We start from the raw sequence: 18,498 nt of genomic DNA on the forward strand, positions 1-18,498 counted from the left end.
CTTGTACATGTCCTTTCTCACAGATGTGTCTATGTCTGAATTCTTGTACATGTCCTTTCTCACAGATGTGTTTATGTCTGAATTCTTGTACATGTCCTTTCTCACAGATGTGTTTATATCTGAATTCTTGTACATGTCCTTTCTCACAGATGTGTTTATATCTGAATTCTTGTACATGTCCTTTCTCACAGATGTGTTTATATCTGAATTCTTGTACATGTCCTTTCTTACAGATGTGTGTCTGTATCTAAATTCCTGTACATGGCCTTTCTTACAGATGTGTGTCTATCTGAATTCCTAGATGTGGTCTTTCTTACAGATGTGTATCTGAATTCCTGTACCTGGCCTTGATCACAAGTATATTTGTCTGAATTAGTGTACGTGGCCTTTCTCAGAGATGAGTTGATATTTGAAGACATTTTGGAAGATACACTTAACTGCAAAAACTTTCAACTGATCTACTACTTGTAGTCATTCATGACTGTTAAATCACAGCCATACAATCTACCTAATTTCTCACAACTTCTTGCAACTACAACAGCTCTTTAAGCCAACAGCTAATGTTTGTGTTTTCCCAAAGTAAGGTATACTATATATTATTTGTCTTATTATTACTTTCACAGACAGTATTAGTTAGAATGTTTAATATGTAATTTTATTAATTCTAATTTTTATTATTATACTTTTATTATACACATGTTAGCTTAAAATATTTATAACTAACCTAAATTTCCTAAGCTGGCTTAATCTCACGAGTAATTATTGAGCTTATATCCAAAAGTAGTAAACAGTGAGGATAACTAACTGATAAACAAATAAATTTAATCTTTATAAGCTACATTACTCTGTGAACATATTAACTGTTAAAAAAAATACCCAGAAATTCAACACAGAGCATTCGAACAAAACCACACATAACAATGCTTGTGAGAAGAAGCTGATTCACACACATAACAATCCTTGTGAGAAGAAGCTGATTCAAGTTCAAACTATACTATCTATTTGATTTCTACTTCTTTTTGTGCTGTCTTCCTTATGATACATTTCAAATGGATGTCTGATTTACAAACTAATGTCCTGAGCTGTTCTAAAAGGTTGCTGTAATTTGCTCTCATCTTTCACTCTTCTAAATAACTATCTCTCTCTGAACACGAAACAACAGCAAGGGTTGAGTTGATCATGACCACAGCTACTGAAGACAGTTTTGGAGTTTGTTAGCGTCATTATCACTTCTGTCATAATAATGGATTTCTGACACATCAAAATTCATTGGAAATTTATATTATTTGCTTAAACAACCTGGTAATGATACTTATTACTCCTTGGTGCATGGCAAGTGTTCGAGTTTGATAGCTTTAAGTTTTAATACTTAATGCATACATACACATATTAATAAATAAGCACATTCAAATATGTGATATTTAAAAAAAAATTTATCTCAGGATGTAACTTACAACCATCTGTAACATCCAGAGTTAGACCCGAGTTAAAGATAATATAGACTCACTGTTCCTAGTCAGACCCGAGTTACAGTTAATACAGACTCGCTTTTCCAAGTTAGACCTGAGATACAGTTAATATACTCATTTTTCCAAGTTAGATATAGGTTACAGTTTATACAGATTCATATTTCCAAGTTTGACCTGGGTTACAGTTAATAAGGACTCATTGTTCCAAGTTAGATCAGAGTTACTGATGGATATACAAGACTGTTAAGTTTAAGTGTTATTATTTAGTTTATCTTGATGACTTTATATTTAATGATTGTTTAGTTTTTAAACAGAAGTGTTGAAGATGGATTGTTTTAAAAGTGTTAGTTGTGAAAAATTTTATTATGTAACTCTGTAGGAATTGTACATTGTGTTTGCAATTACATTGTTGTCTACCAATATTGTTGACGTCACATTACTCGATTCTTCAGTGTTTTTCTCATTACCTTAACTAAGTACCATTACGTTATAGCGGTGCTCACGTAGTTTATAAAAAGTTTGAGACTTCAATGAACAATGTATAAATACAGGCGACCAAGCAAGCACAAGTCAAGTAGAGAAAAGTCAAATGAGAGATAATTAAAAAGATCTAGACCTAGTGATTGACAGTTTAGCCATGATGGGCAATTTATAAAAAAGTTAGAAGTTTAGTCAGAAAACATTAAGTAAAGTAAAGTCAAGTAAAATTCAGTCAGAAAAAAAAGTTGGAAAATGTGAAGTTAGCTGGCATGTGAGTGACTAGCTGTAACAGGTAATATTTTAAAGGGAGTTTCACAGTTTAATAGGGATAAGAATAATTTGTCTTGTCAAATGGTGTTCTAAAGGAATTGAACCCATCCGTGTGGACTTTGATGAAAGAAGACAATAATTTAACATTCCAAATACAACTGTGGTAACCTACGAGGTAACATAAGTGAACTTATCACAGATTGTATAGTAAGAAACAGAATAGAGAAAAAGAAATCATTTTGTCAATTGGATTCTAAAGTAATTGAATCAGTCTGTGTGGATTTTTGACAAGAAAATATAATTATTTAGAGTTTTAGATAAAATTGTGATATCAAATAGTGTAAAGAGTTATTATACATACATTTGACTTGTTTTGAATATGTTATTTTAAAACAAGTGGATTGTGTGCTGTCCCTTTATTGTTCAAATTTATCACCAACAAGTCACAGACACAGAATCCCAGCCCAGCCTTACACACTTAAAACCCTGACATTTACAGTTAATATAGACTTACAGTTCCAAGTTTGACCTGGGTTACACTTAATATAGACTCAAGTTATTTTAGTGTTTTCACACAATAATACATGTATATAGCATGAAATATGGTTTATCTGCTAACAGTTGTTGTCATAGATATATAGTTACTAACTTGTAGGTTTACTTTAATAAAATTAGATGCATTATTTGGTTGACTAGAAATACAGTAAAATCTCTGATACATGTATAAGAGATATTTGAATACATCTAAGTTTAAGTTACACTTTAATGATGATTGGTTCTGCTTAAGCATTCTAGTAACTAAAAAAAAAATTATTCTGCTATTCTCTACTTCCAATTACAAATAAAATAACTGTAATGTTTACATTTGAAATCATAAACCAATTTGCAAAAATAATGTTGTTCATTTTCTTAAGAATGTAAAATTGAAGAATGTTGGCTACTAGCTCTATAGATTTAAACATTACTATTAAAAGTTTTGACTAATCTTCATATAAACTGTGAAAAAAGGTATGGTTTACACTTGTATATCATTTATAATATAAAATACTCGTATTTAGTTATTAAAGCAACTCGTATCTGAAAAATTAGTTTATTACTTTGCTGTAATACAAAACAACCTTTAAAACTTCACATGCTCCAGATAAGACAGAAAAACTGGCTTAAAAGAAACATTTTTAGTAATTAATTAGCTAACTAAGTGGATAAATATATTATAGAAGATGTTACTAAAAATCCTTCAACTCTAGAAACCTGAATTTTCACTTCTGTATCACTAAAAGAATGACACAAACTCTGTTTAAACTAATGAAAAAATGTTTACATAGGATTTAACTGAGTTGATTGGTTATTAAGTATTATGTCTTCTAAACAAAAATGTAGATTTATAGCTTACATATCTCCATGAGCCTTAACTAAGATGTTTTCTAGATTTTCTGGAGTAGAAAAGATAAAAATAACCTGAGGTTAACTTAAAACTATCAAGTAATATTTTTAAACATCTTTCTCATTACATCTGGCATTTAGTAAAGAAATTAAATTTTCCAATATAAAGAACTACAAATCAAGATTTTTTACAAATTAAATGAAAATTATTCAAATGCTGAAGATAACAATTTATTAAAAAATTATAAAAAATATAATACTGTAATAATGAAAACTATTAATATAGTCCAAACAAACTGCAGCCTTGATCTATTCCATAAAATTTTGTATTGTAACCATTTTTATATCTTCATATTACATATCTTGGGTTTACTTCTTAATAGCAAAGCTACATAATAGGTTATCTGTATTGTGTCCTTCAAGCTTACTGTTAAGCCACTGGGGGGCCACAATATGTCTATAATACAGTGAGATTCAGGAGCATTTAGTTGCCAGTTAACATATTGGACTAAAAACAAAAACACTAAGAAAATTAGGTTTTATAATGTACAAAACGTAATAGAATATAAAAAAAGGAAGAAAAAGAACTAAAAATGCCCATATAAAAAAAAACTTACCCTATTTTAATAGTAGGGATTTTCAACATATAGTTTAAATGAAATAACTAATACAGTATTTCACCATATGACTCCGAATACACTCCATAACTATTTATACAGCACTTACAATAACATTTCTCATGTCCAATTCACCTAATAACTAGTTGTGTACATTATTCTTAATTTTGACAAACCAACTCTTGTATTGAGTACAATATGAAAAGCTATTGGAGTGTCGTATTGATCAAGAGTGACACTAGATTTATAGCTGGTTAAAGTAAGGCATACAGTGCCAACACAATCAGTTTAACAAGCATCATCAAAATACTTTATAATCTTCCATATGGAAATCAATCATTTTTTACATATAGTAACTACAGTAAATAAATGAACTTTGGGACAGGAAGCTAGTGGTAATAAGCTCCACGTGACTGTTTAACTAAAGCATAAAGAACCTTTTCACTTAAAATCATTCTGACATATCTACAGTACATGTTCAGACTTTAGTTTTGATACTGAATATTGTGAGTTTCTCAAAATATTACATGATAAAGCAGAATTGTGAATTAAAGACTTATATGAAATAACTAAAGCTTAAGACTAAACAAAAGGTTTGAAAATATCTTTTAGATTTTGACGGTCAGTTTGATGTGTACTTTCTTTTTGGTTATATTCAGAGATTTTTTTGTAAAAGCCAGTGTAAGTTTTTAAACAATAGTGAACCTTCTTTTTTTTTCAGATGTAAGCTATTACTATCTCTATAATTTCAATAAGAACATATTCTAATATTGTAAACACTGTTCAAAATTGAAAACCTTACATGACACAAGAAAATGTGGAGAAATAAAAATCTTATTCTTGCACTCTTTATAATTTTATCATTACTATCTATGTAAACTTTCAGCTGTATGCTGAAATGTTCTTCAGCCTCAATTGAATAGAAATTTTGAATATAAATGCCTATTTTGAGGTCCTGTTTAATTTATTATCAGTGTTAAATAACATCAATCTTATAAATGCTTCACATTCTTTACACTAACAGTCATTTACATTCAAGAGATCCTGAAAAAGGCTGTAGACTATACATTCAAAGCTTGTTTACATAATAAAAAAAAAGGCAAGTATATTTTTCACAAGTTTTTTCTCTCCCTAGTGAACAATTTGGTTGAACTTAATTTAACTATTTTTCATGTATTATATAATGTGGGGCTAAATTTTCTACATAAATACACATTATACCAAATAGTAAAAGACATGTTAGTTTTCAGTAGATGAAGACAAATTTAAGTTAAACACATGTCACGTAGCAAAATGGATTTTTTCCTAACTTTCATTTATAGAATTGTGAGGATATTGTATTACTGGATATAATGTATTCAAAAAATATTAATTACCACAAAATTCTTACCCCATGTATATTTTTTCAAACATTTTATTTGTAACTCCCTTTTGATGACAGATATAGGAAACGAATGTACCACAAAAACCAGGACATCTTCCCAAAAAAGTTGTTTTTGTAGACACACATTTAGAAATAAAAAAATATAAATTGTAAGAGCTTCATGAAAACTTGTGAATGCTGAAGACAAAAAATGTAAAAGCATACTGAAATTTTAAATTGTATTTTACCATAAAAATTATTATTTAGAGAGAAGATCTGATACTTATGACATATTAATCTACTGCACCTGTCATCAAATGGGAATTGTAAATAAAAACTTTTGAAAGCATTTAAATATAAGTAAAGTATTTTGGTGGATTTACTTTGCAAAATCCTTTAATAAAGGAAGATAAAACAAATGTTAGATGAATGTCAAGTTTATGTTTAGTAATTCAACTTTTAATATTTGATATTTATAGCACTAAAACCATATGCTGTCTTTGAAATACCTATAGATATGTCAACATGGTTCACTTCAACTGCTAAAGAAAATACTAAGTATCAAACATTGGCAAAGTTATGTTAAGCATTCAAAACTGCAAATAATGAATATATTGCACAAATTAAAACACAAATTTTTACATAAAGTTTCTGATGTAGTTGAGTAGATTATACCGAGATGTTTACCTTGGGCCGAATTTTGTTAAACACAACCTGCTCTTGAGAGTAGGATGGAGGCAAAAGCACACTATTGATAGAGTGTACAACTCCATTACTTACTGCTGCATCAGGCAAACCAATCATGGCATCATTGACCTTGACTCCTTGAGCTGCCAGCAAAAAATAATCCAAGTATTACATTTAGGTACCAATTAAAGAGTTTACATTAGCATTTGTACTTTGATGTTCACTAAATTTCAATTACTTAGCAAATAAAAAATCTTCCACATAACTGATAAAAAATATATTTTATATATTTTAAAATGGGAAGGGACTTATTTATATTCATAATACAATAACTAATTTTACCAGATTTCATTGTTAATTCAATAACAGAAGAACCATCATTTCCTTCAAATAACAATTCAGCAAATTGTACACTACTGAGGTGATGTAAATGACTGCGAATATTCAAATTTTGGAATGGTAAGTACATATAAAGAGGAATAGGATAAGAATAGTTCCAACTGATTTATGACCAAATTTAAATCTAACAATTAAAAGAATTTAATGAATTTGTTATATTTTATCTTTCCTTGTACTTTTAATAAAAAAAACTGTCAGTTTCTACTCAGAAAAAATGTTAAAAAAACATTCTCAAACATATTATCACAACATATGGTGGCATTTATTGTAGAGGTGGGCAACTAGTGGTATTTGTTTGAATGATGGACCCATTAATTGATAACATTCAATCAGTCAATTAGAACATGGCCCTACAACACCCCAAAGGAAAAAAAATTAGTGTGAGTTGCCTTTATAACTTTTTCAACTATTGCATTATTCTAATATTGTATTAATCTTCTTATTTTCAGTAAGAAATTTTTTTTGTTTGTTTTTAAAAGTAATTTTCAAATTACCCAAAATTTGCCATTTATGCATTTTGCAGAAAACATTTTTTTTCTAAAAATGTTTTGCTATAGGTTTTAAAAGATAATATGGACATTTCCTACTTGATAAATGAATTGCTAATGTTTACTAAATACTAGCATGCAGCCGCCATTATGTTTGTTTTTAAAATATGTAGTAATCCCACACTGATCTTGTTTAAATCTAATAAATTGTTAATTAAGTAATGAAAACATGTTTTACTCTCACTTACAAACATATCATGATTGTAATTAGAAATAATTAAGCAGCCAATTTGTTTACGTATGTTGTTTGAATAGGATAAACATAAGAATAATATTCAATAAAAATCTGAGTCATCAGAATATTTTGTAGTTGCCTACCAAATTATGTGGTTTGATAACAATTATACTTAGTAATAAAACAATTCACATTTACAAACATTGCAACTAAACACATATCAATAACATAGATATATTTAAAAAATCTTCAGTCATGTGACTTTTGATTGACACAGGTATTTAAAAACACAATGAAATTACTTTTAAGAGCACTTATTTAAAAAATTTAATTTTCATAACATTTCAATTTTTATCTAAACCTATTTCAAAACATAATGAAATTACTTTTAAGAATATTTACTTAAAAAATTCAATTTTCATATTTTAATTTTTATCTAATCCTTTGATTTTCAAAACAAAAATTACACAATCTAAGTTAAAGCTTCTTGATATACCACATTGACTGTTGTTCCTTCTTCTGACAGTATAAATAGGTTTTGATGAGATCCAACCCTTGAATATTCTACAAAGGATTGATCATGTGAAAAGCAAGGCTACTTTAGGAACAATCCAGCAACTTTTAAACTTTGACCTTGTGCCTTAGTAACTCTCTCAACACGGCTCGGTTAATTTAACTGACCACATGACCTCTTTGTACTTGTTTAGTCTTTATAGATTTAATACTTCTAACTTCCATATAGTGTGTGTGTGTGTGTATCTTCACCAAATTTGGAATTCTTTCAGTTAAAGTTAAGTCTTTCACACATAAAAAATCATTTTTTAGTGAAGTATTTTTAATAAACTAAAACTAAAGATTTATCCATGAATACATTGGGTATTTGTTTTGAATAGTCTGTGTGCAAAGTGATTTTCATGTTAAGATTAAAAATACTTTTCTTCATCTCAAAAATATCAAATTTCCTTTGTATAATCTGTAAAACCTCCTAAATACATTTCAAACACTTGTTTTCAATAACAAATTGTTAGCAACAAATCAACTTACACCCAAGGACAAGCGAGTTTGTTGATAACAAGTTGTACCTAAGGACAAGTAAACTTGTTAATAACAAATCAACTTATAGTCAAGGAACAGTCAACTTCTTGATAATACATGAACTTATACCTAAGGATATGCAAACTTGTTAATAACAAACCAATATATATCCAAAGACAAGTGAACCTGTTAGCAACAAATCAACTTATAGCCAAGGACAAGTAAACTTGTTAATAATAAATCAACTTATACCAAAGGATAAGCAAACTTGTTAATAACAAACCAATATATATCCAAAGACAAGTGAACCTGTTAGTAACAAATCAACTTATAGCCAAGGAGTGGTAAACTTATTAATAACAAATCAAATTACACTCAAGGATGAGTGAGCTTGTTAATAACTCAACTTGTACCAAGGAGAAATAATAGCCATAAGAACTACCTCTTTAAGGTGAAGACAAATTATTTAGCTTAACAGTTTACATTTTAAAACATGTGTATTTTGTTTTAGATATACCTTGCGTAAGGGAGTAGTTATCTTTTCTTCACTTATTCTGCACATTGTTCTATAATGTAAGAATACAACTTCTGGTTTCATTTTAACAGTAGATTGCAAAATGTGAAGCGTGGCAGTATCATTCAAACATTCACAATCTTATGTATATAAAACCAGCAATGAACCAATTTAAAATAAGAACATTCTTAATCCTCACCATTTCTTCATTTGACAACTCACAATTCTGTAAGATTTAATTCCAATAAGGAGACCTGTGTTATACTGATGATACAGGTACAATATAATCACATACGTACAAATATTTATGTTTCAAATATATATGGTCATTTTCAAAAACTTTTACACAATTACCTGATTCAGTAACTTTAAGTTTAGTTCCCTGAGAAGTTTTTAGTAGTTGCCCATCTTCTAGTCCAGCTATATACCAAACCTCAGGAACAACATGATACAGCAAGACATCTAACACAAAAGCAAAACCATTTAAATTCAATATATCATTAATACAAGACAAATACTTTAAATTTAAGATTCTTTCAGATATTTTAATTCTAACAACACTTTAGACAACTTATTAAAGTAGATGATAAACAGTGATGCAAGGAACAAGTAATGAGCTATTCCAAAGTACAAATATTTTTTTTATCAGTTTATTTCTGAATGTATCAGTCCAATTTCTTGTAAATACAGTACATTACGAAGAGTTATTAAAAGTAAGTAAACTATATAGACCTAAATTAAAAAATAACATTACTGAAACTACATCTACAAAACAAATTAACTAGTACAGCTGCTATACTTAATGTCACACATCAATACGATGAAAAGTAAAATCTATAATGAATCATCTTGAATTATCAACTGAGTAACTTCACTATTAATAATGTTTCTGGCCATAATCCCAATAATATCTCACAAGGTTTGACCAATTTAGCAAAGTTACTGTTACGGCCATATTACTAATAATAGGTTATGTACTTGCATTAGTACATATGAACCTCAAAAATTGAACAAAGTGACAAAAAAAAAAAAAGACAGTCATAAACAAATAAGCAATATCTGACTAAATAGAGAATTATACCAATGTTCTGTCATTGATTTCCTAGTAATGCATGATACCAGTATAAGAAAATCTCTATATAATCCTGCAAAACAATAACAAATAACCAAAGGAAAACTGATTATTTGACCTCAATTGTGTAACTTTAATTAGTTTGTGATAAAAATTAAATGACTTACAACAAGCTTTTATTTAGCTGGTCAGTAGCAGGACAATAAAAAAACTAAAATGTTGAAGTGATGCTGTACTATATAATGAGATTTTATATCAATTACAATATACTAAAACTGTTCACTGTTCCATATTAAATTAAAAACTGAAAGTGTAGTCATGATAACTTTGTAAAAGTCACAGTATTCTGTAAAATGTTTAATCTAACAAGAAACACTGAACTGATAAATTTCAACTACAATACTATCTAGTAGAATGAAGTAATTAAAAAAAAAAGCTGTCTTGTTGTGAAATGTTTGTCTACCATGTAATTCATATAAGTTGTATACAAAATTCTTTAATCCTGCAAACCTCACATACTCTTTTTAAATATAACTAGAATGCTACAAATCCCTAGTGTATTGTTCCCTAGGATTTGAAAAATAAAGAAAACAAAATCGGCTAAAATTCAGGGATTTTTAATGCAGAAACAAAGTTATTACAGGGAAATAAATAAAGTTGTTATAATGTTAATTTAACAGTTCTGTTTTCTACTACAAAGTTTCCTACAACTCATGTCTATAATGATGTGCATTTTTAATAATCTTTCATTATATATATATATATCATTTACAGATTTCAGAGAACTAAAAGACAGGAAGTTAATTAAACCAAAAATAGTTGGGTCAAACCACATTTATTTTGTAACAGCACATTTCAGAAACAATAAATAGAGAAAGAGTAACTGTATAAATTACTTTTTCAAAGAACTAATTTCCTGGTACCTTTTCTATTTCTGTTAGATTCGATCACTTCAGAATTTCGTTATTTTTGAATGATTACCTTCAAGCTGTATTATTAACCTTTTATAAGTTTCCTTACAATCTTGTTATTTATTGTTTGTTTGAAACTTGTTTTTATAAACAATCTAGTCTAAGTGTTTTTAACTACATCCTTAGGTGTTCTACACCCCAACTTGTTGGCTAATAAACAATTGATATATATAAAAAATATTTCAACTAGACTTTTGCATGTTGCAACCCACCTAGATTGATGAGCTCTGGTATTGATCAAAGGGCCTCTTTGGCAGTCACATAGAGCACCTAAGATAAAGCTGAAACCCTCTTATACACTGTATATTTTTCTTACTGCAAACCCTTATGAGATCAGCAAAGGGTGATGCAATTTAAATTATTACATATCAGTCTTACTAAAGTAATATTTGTTGTTAACACTAATCATGATGAATTTGGAGTATATTCAAATTTAAAATTACAAACTTAACAGCACTTAGATTTGTGTTGCTTAAATTATCCATTAAATGTTTGAATTTTTTATATATATATATATATATATATATATATATCTATCTATCTATCAAACTTAAGTTGGATATAAAATATTTCACTTTTTTCTAATCATTTGTATAATAATATATATACTAGCAGAGACCCACAAAATATTTTTGGTCAAGCTAGCATCTTTATTGCAACAGTACTTCTTTAAATACAAGATATCTAGAATAATACAAAAGAATTCTAATAACAGATACCAAAATCTATAAGTACACTTCTCTTAGGCCTAACAGAAGTTATTAACTTTATCCTATATTTAATAAAGAGATAAACTAACACTGTGACTTGTGTACATTTTTCCTTAGTTTAGTTAGGACTAAACTTTACTGCATTTAATACTATCAATAAGTAAACTTATATTGTTATTCTATGACTTAACGTTAGACCTTTTTAAAAATTTTGATAAGCTTTAACATGTTGTACAAAATGTCTACTAAAGTATATTTAAATCTGTCTTCTGTTTACATCAGTTAAAATTAAGTGTTGGGGCATGCATATTTAGATAGTAGGGTGAGTATGCATTTTCAGACAAAAACTGAGTATTATTATAGTAGATATTGACCTAAAAACTGTAAATTTTTTGTATACTATGTGTAATGCTCTACATAATCATGAGGAATTTAATCATATACACATCATGTAAAAGTTACATTTCTGCTGTTTATGAATGTATACCAACTGTCAGAATTCTTTCAACGAAGTGGATGAAAGAAGAAACTCAAAGTAAACAGAAGATTTCTCAAATGGTTACAATACACAAAGAATCAGTTTGAAATTTCTGGACTAATCTATCTGCTTTGAAGATTTTATACAAACACACATTTTTTGCATAAATCTAATATATAACAGATAGCATAAAAGTTCAAAGGCATGGTAATGTACTGAAAAGGTTGGTTGGGATGCCATGAGGTACTTCAGCAAAACTTTAAACTAGCCTGAAAATGAACTTCCTGTCAAGCTAATATTTTATTCATACTTAGTGCTACAAATTGTAAATAAAGAATAACTTCATATGAATGATCTTTGAAAGAAGAAGTTTACCTCTAAGTGCTGTGGCATTTTTCAAGAGAAAGTTTAAAGTTTCAGGAGGCAGCTTATTAAAGGCTTCATCGGTAGGGGCAAAGACTGTGAATGGTCCAAAATCTGAAGAAATAGACATCTAGAAATTTAAGTAAATGTTATAAGGATATACATTTAAATGTACATAAAAACAATTATAAACTTATGGCTAAAGCAACATATAAAATTCATATCCATTAACCCAGTACAAAGGAAGGCAAAGTTAGAAAATATTAAATCTTATTTATTTCATACACACACACACACACACACACACACACTGTCATAACCGATTTGAAGAATAATTCACCAAAAATGAAATGTCCACTTGTTTGTTGAATTTTGCACAAAGCTACTTGAGGACTATCTGCACTAGCTGTCACTAATTTTGAAGTGATAGACTAGAGGGAAGGCAGCTGGTCAACATCATTAACTCTTGGGCTAATTTTTACCAGCAAATACTGTGACTGACCATCACAACAGAACCCCCACAGCTGAAAGGGCAAGTATCTCTACTGACAGGTTCCATCTAATGATTGAAGGTTGCAGATAGAACAATCAAATGACCAGGACATGCTAGACTCCACGAAGAAATGTATCAAAAAATTCTGGGTAAAGTAAACTGAGCTGAATTTCCCATTTTTCTGGACTACATCTGCTTGGAATGTGCAAAAAGATGTTTTCTTCTCTGTGCCAAGGTCACTGTTACTTTACAGACAATTCATAAAAAACTTCAAATCCAGTTAAATGTATTTCTAAACAAAATAGGTTGTAAAACTGTACAAATTCAACAAATTATATGAAATCTACATGTTGAGAATCAAATATTTTCTCTAAATATATTGGTCTAGGAATGACAAGTACACTAAGATGACTGAAAGATTATACGATACCATAGCCTATTTTTAAAGCAAGAATAACAATATCATTTACTTTATTTCATCCAATTTCATACAATAATATCTTAAAGATGTATAACTAGACAAACAATGGAGATATTTTCATGTATAAATCACACCATGGTAAGACTAGTATTCTAGAGCATAGTGTGAATGTTTTACTTCACAACTTATAACAGGTTGCTTTTGCTGAACTGAAAGAATGCACCATATGGTGAAGAACTGATCTGTTTAAGTTACAGAAAAAGCAGCAGTGTTAAATACAATAACTACACTTTATGAACCCCTGTTTATTTTTAAGAAACACTGTATTCAAATATGATAACACTAGACATGCATTAGTAGCAAATATCTGTGTAAAAAGTAACTATGTTAGAGTCACTTTTTAATTACACTAGCAAATAATAAAAATCCCTCTGTGAAATAAACATACTTAATCAATTGGAACTTTAAAATAGTTAGTTATATGTGATATTTAGATAAATTAATTTATCAACTTCTTAAATAACCAATAAAAAAATATTTTCAAGACTGCACATTCCTGGCTAAACAGTTGTGTCACTGAATTTTGAGAATGCTGTTGTGAATCAATTTTTCAATATAAGAATTATTAAGTCTGTCAGTCAGTGAATGCATTAACCTAACAACGTTAAGGGACTTGAACATTTTAAAAAACCTTGTGTGTAACTCATAGACCAATCAATTAGGACTTGGTGATTGTAAGTCAAAGGTTTAAAATATAGTGATTAATAACAATGATTTCCTAACCAAATGAAAAGGAAAATGTATTACAGTGTTCTTCATCTGAATGACATTAACAATTTTAAACATTAAAAATGTATTTCCAATAGATACCAACCTACTCTTACATACTAGCTTTTCCCAGTTTTGTGTTGCTCTCTATATGTGTAATTTTTCATTCACCACTAGCCTTAAGGCTCCACCTAAACTCACATGTTTCTATATGGTATTGCTGCACTATAGCATGCAAATGAACATGCAACAACCCTCCACCAATAGGAATGCAACACACTCTCCAAGCACAGCTAACTCCCTCTATACTGATTGTTCACTCACCACTTCAAGATTAGGCATGAAAAGAAGCACCAGATATGGGACAGACAGGTGGAAAATGTGAGTAGAGATAAGTATTTATTGGAAATACATTTTCATTGTTGGAAAATATTAACTTCCAATACAATATCTTACCTTAAGTGGTGGAAGAACTGGCATAAAAGTTCGGAAAGCATCTGAAGAGAACCATGGAGTGTGACACCCTATACCATGAAAGTATAGGATCCCATCCATGGAAGATCACACACCCCTTCTGTACCATAGTGAAGGTATGTATCACAAACTTGGACAGAAAGTCAAAAAATCCCAACACTGCTTTACTCAGGATAGTCCATGAGTAGGTATGGACTGGATCAGGCCTTGTTCAGCTTATAATATCCCACAAGGAAACATCTAGCAGTATTGTGGAACACCTAATATCATTACGGATCTGAACGGCTGCATAACGTGGATTTAAAAACAAGTATACCCTGGCAGGCACCACATGCCACTCAGTGGTATCCTGAGACATAGAATAGAGCCCTGTAAAGGTAAGAGATAAAGAAGAGTTTACCCAGTCAGAACTGGAAAACATTTTTTAGAATGGCAATGGGAGGAAGTCAATATCCCAAAGAAGAAGAAGAGGGCCAGATGATGATAACGTGCAATGAAAGTATGTGGGTCAGTCCACATGCCAGCCCACATGATCTTCTCCAACAGATAATGGAAGTGGAGTAATGTGTCAGATTTTTTGTGAGGAGACAAAATATTTGATGCAAGTCCCTATCCAAAGAAGTATATGTTGGATGGATGAGCTGCTGTAGCCAATTCATGAGAGTAATGGGAGCAGAAGCCATAAAAAGGGGACAGTGTGGGCAAATAACAGCAAACCACATGGAGACTGCAGATCAACACCAGCAAGAAACAATATCCCTTGGAGGAGGAAAATTAATAGGAATAGGAGGCAGTGGAAGAGGAGAGGAAACAGTGCACCCAACAATCAGCCACAAATGGAGGGCAAAGGTCCATAAACCAAACTAAACAGGCCTTACTGACCCCAAGCCTATAAGAAGTCTATAAGCAGTGAGTGAATGGATGGGAACAGAGGAAAGGGAAGTGGTGACAGGTAGAGAAAAGGAAACATGAGAACAGGAAACAGAGAGATTGCAGTGGTGTTTATTTTTCTTTGGCCTTACCACTTCATATTTGGTTTGTCTGTTGCTAGAGTTTGTTAGGGTGTGATACCCTTGTTACTCAAGTGCTTTTACCTCCCTTTTATCTCGTGCTTTTTTCTGGCTCCTCTCATCTGCCTCTGTGATTTTACTGGAGTGCTTGTTTCTCTGGGGTCATATATTGGGGCTACAGGCCAGGGTTTTTCCATATCATCACTGGTTTACTGTCTCTCCCATGTTCCTTCTTTGCCAGAAGATTAGAGAAGAAGTATCCACCGAAAACCCCTCAGGTGAATGGTTGATTACCACTGAAAGAAAGTGAATGGAAGAAAAATAATGTAATAGGGTAGAGAGTGTAAAACAAAAGTGGGAAAACTTTAGTTAGAGAAAGACAAACAAAAGATATAAGATCTGATCTCCAAGTATGAACAAAAAATTCTAGAGTTTAGGAATCAAAAGAAAGGCAATATAGCATGAAGTCATGCCTAGTTATACAAGGTAAAAAAGGAAGGAGGATCAGGCATGCATGCACCTAAGTAGTGGTAAAAGAAATTGAATGTGGATTTTCATATCTGGATTGGAAGTAAAAAACATAAAAGGAAGAAGCATGGAATGAATTACAAAGAGAATAAAAGAAACATATTTTAGAAAGCCAGTCCCAAAATTATGAAAATGTCTTAGGTAGATTCAAAACACGATAGGTATAAGATTAAGCAAAGGTAGGTAGTGAGAAAAAACAGTAAAATTACTTCTGTCATGAATGAGAAACACAGGAAGAGGTGTGTCAGGTATAAAAAAAAGCCTCAGCCGCTTGAAAGACTCCACTACCCACTGCATAAAAGCCATCACTTTTTCTCAACAGACAAAGATAAGCCCAATGGTAATGTAGTTGTTAAACTACCATGTTATCTCACACCAGATAAAGAGGAAGTTACTAACACTTATGAAACAATAATGTGGAAATAAAAAGCTACAAAATCTGCATATGTAGAAAATGTTGGAAAGTGAAAATCCAACAACAATAAATACTTCAACACTAGGTAATGTCTTTATAGATTCTTTCACTAAAAAAAAAATGCCTATATCAGAAAAGTTCCCAAGCAATAAAAAAGACACATCATTACACAAGTGCCAAATTGACAAGTGATGATTAAACAATCAGTATAGAGGGAGTCAGCTGCACTAAGAATGTGTGTTGCACCTTATTGATGGAGGGTTGTTGCATGTTTATTTGCATGCTACAACACAACAATACCATATAGAAACATGCAAGTTTAGATGGTGCCTCAAGGCTAGTGGTGAGAGAAAAGTTAGAGCATGTGCTGACTCTATATGCAAAAAATACTTTGCATGCCACAAGCTTTGAGCTCCCACATACCTTATGATCAACATGGTTCAACTGCATCTCGCATGTAAATTATTATGTGACAAGCCTTCACCAATAGGAGTGTGACAAACACTCCTGACACACTTGACTCCCTCTATTTGATTCTACCAAACTATCACTTTGAGATTTGGCAGAAAATGGAAGCACCAGTTCTGTGGGAAGGGTTGGAAGTGTGAGAGGAAGTAAGTACTTATCGGTAATATATTTTCAGTATAGGAAAATTATAACCTCAAAAACACACTAAAAGGGGAGATCCTTGCAGTAGAGGATAATATGCGAGAGACTGCACCACTTCTGTACCAGGTACATTCCTTGCCCAGCGTGGAAAGAGGTTATGCAGACATGGGAGGAAAATGGGAGGAGCACATCCAAAAGGGAGAAAACAATGGTTGAATAAGGATCCAAACCACCCAATATCTCAATCTCAATCCCTTAGACACTAGTAATGCGGTTAACAGTAAAAAGGGTGTGCCCCAAGGTGTAGAGTGGCTAGGGCACAACAGACCATACACAGAAAGTCAACTGCATCCAAAACCCAGCCACTGAGAACTGACATCCATTTTAGAGGTTTATTTTTGCAGTTTATGCTTAAGCACCAAAGATTCATTTTAGAAATGAATAAAACCCTATAATCCAAGTGCTTTTGAAAGGTGAACCTTTCTTCTTCAGGGACAAACTCGGAATGATGGCATAATCGAATGGGTGATTATATATATATATATATATATTTATAAAAAGGGAGTTTAGTGACATCATGAAGGTCATCTGATTTTCCTGGAAATGTTTAGTCTATTTCTCTATGTACTGTTGTAAGCATCTCATTTCCAGTATGGTGTAGCTGATAGCGAGAGTGTATGTGAAAAGGTGTTAGGGATAGATACATGTATATTTGAAATTATACTTAAGTGTTTAAGTGAAATAAAGGTGACACCTGGAGACTGATTGAAAATGATATGTTATGTTAATCAATTTATAAAAACAGATATGGAAAATTATTTTACATAAATAGTAAGTTTTAAGAAATTCACATCACATGAAAAAAAATAAGCAAAGAGTAAAAAATATTTTTCTGACAGAGATGAAAACAATGAACGGAGATCACTGATTCCAGGATCTAGATTAATTCTGAAAGGTTGAACAGTGTTTAGATAAGCAAACCAATAAGCTTCTTTTATTTCTCTATCTGCCTTAGTTTTGAATCCTGTTTCAGTGCCGATAAGAGTAACATTGTTAATGAAATGACTGGGTTGGTTAAAGTGTTGAGCAACAGGGAGATCTTTTTTGGTGTTAATAGATAATTTATTGTTGTTGAAATGTTCTCTAAGAGTTGTTTGTGCATGTCCTACATATTGGTAATTGCAGTTTTACACCTTATAAGGTAAAATGGTGTTTTTTGTTTCACAAGTGACTTCTTTGGATATTT

General features: G+C 30.8%; 1 protein-coding gene across 2 annotated transcripts in view; it reads right to left on the reverse strand.

The window, feature by feature from the left end:
- Positions 1-3,290: 3,290 nt before the first annotated feature.
- Positions 3,291-18,498, reverse strand: part of LOC106467479 (transforming growth factor-beta-induced protein ig-h3-like) — a 30,843-nt gene continuing 15,635 nt past the window's right edge. Inside the window, exons 4-7 of one of the 2 annotated variants that reach the window (XM_022395669.1) lie at positions 12,547-12,648; positions 9,295-9,402; positions 6,270-6,412; positions 3,291-3,652 (exon numbers count right to left, since the gene is read on the reverse strand). In XM_022395669.1, coding sequence (XP_022251377.1) covers positions 3,644-3,652; positions 6,270-6,412; positions 9,295-9,402; positions 12,547-12,648 — 362 coding nt within the window. In that variant the 3' untranslated portion in view covers positions 3,291-3,643. Of the gene's footprint in view, positions 6,413-9,294; positions 9,403-12,546; positions 12,649-18,498 lie in introns of both variants that reach the window. The other variant, XM_013927838.2, reaches the window with a different exon arrangement.

The sequence above is a fragment of the Limulus polyphemus genome, unplaced genomic scaffold, assembly GCF_000517525.1.
Source record: "Limulus polyphemus unplaced genomic scaffold, Limulus_polyphemus-2.1.2 Scaffold2627, whole genome shotgun sequence".
In the NCBI taxonomy this organism is placed as follows: Eukaryota; Metazoa; Arthropoda; class Merostomata; order Xiphosura; family Limulidae; genus Limulus; species Limulus polyphemus.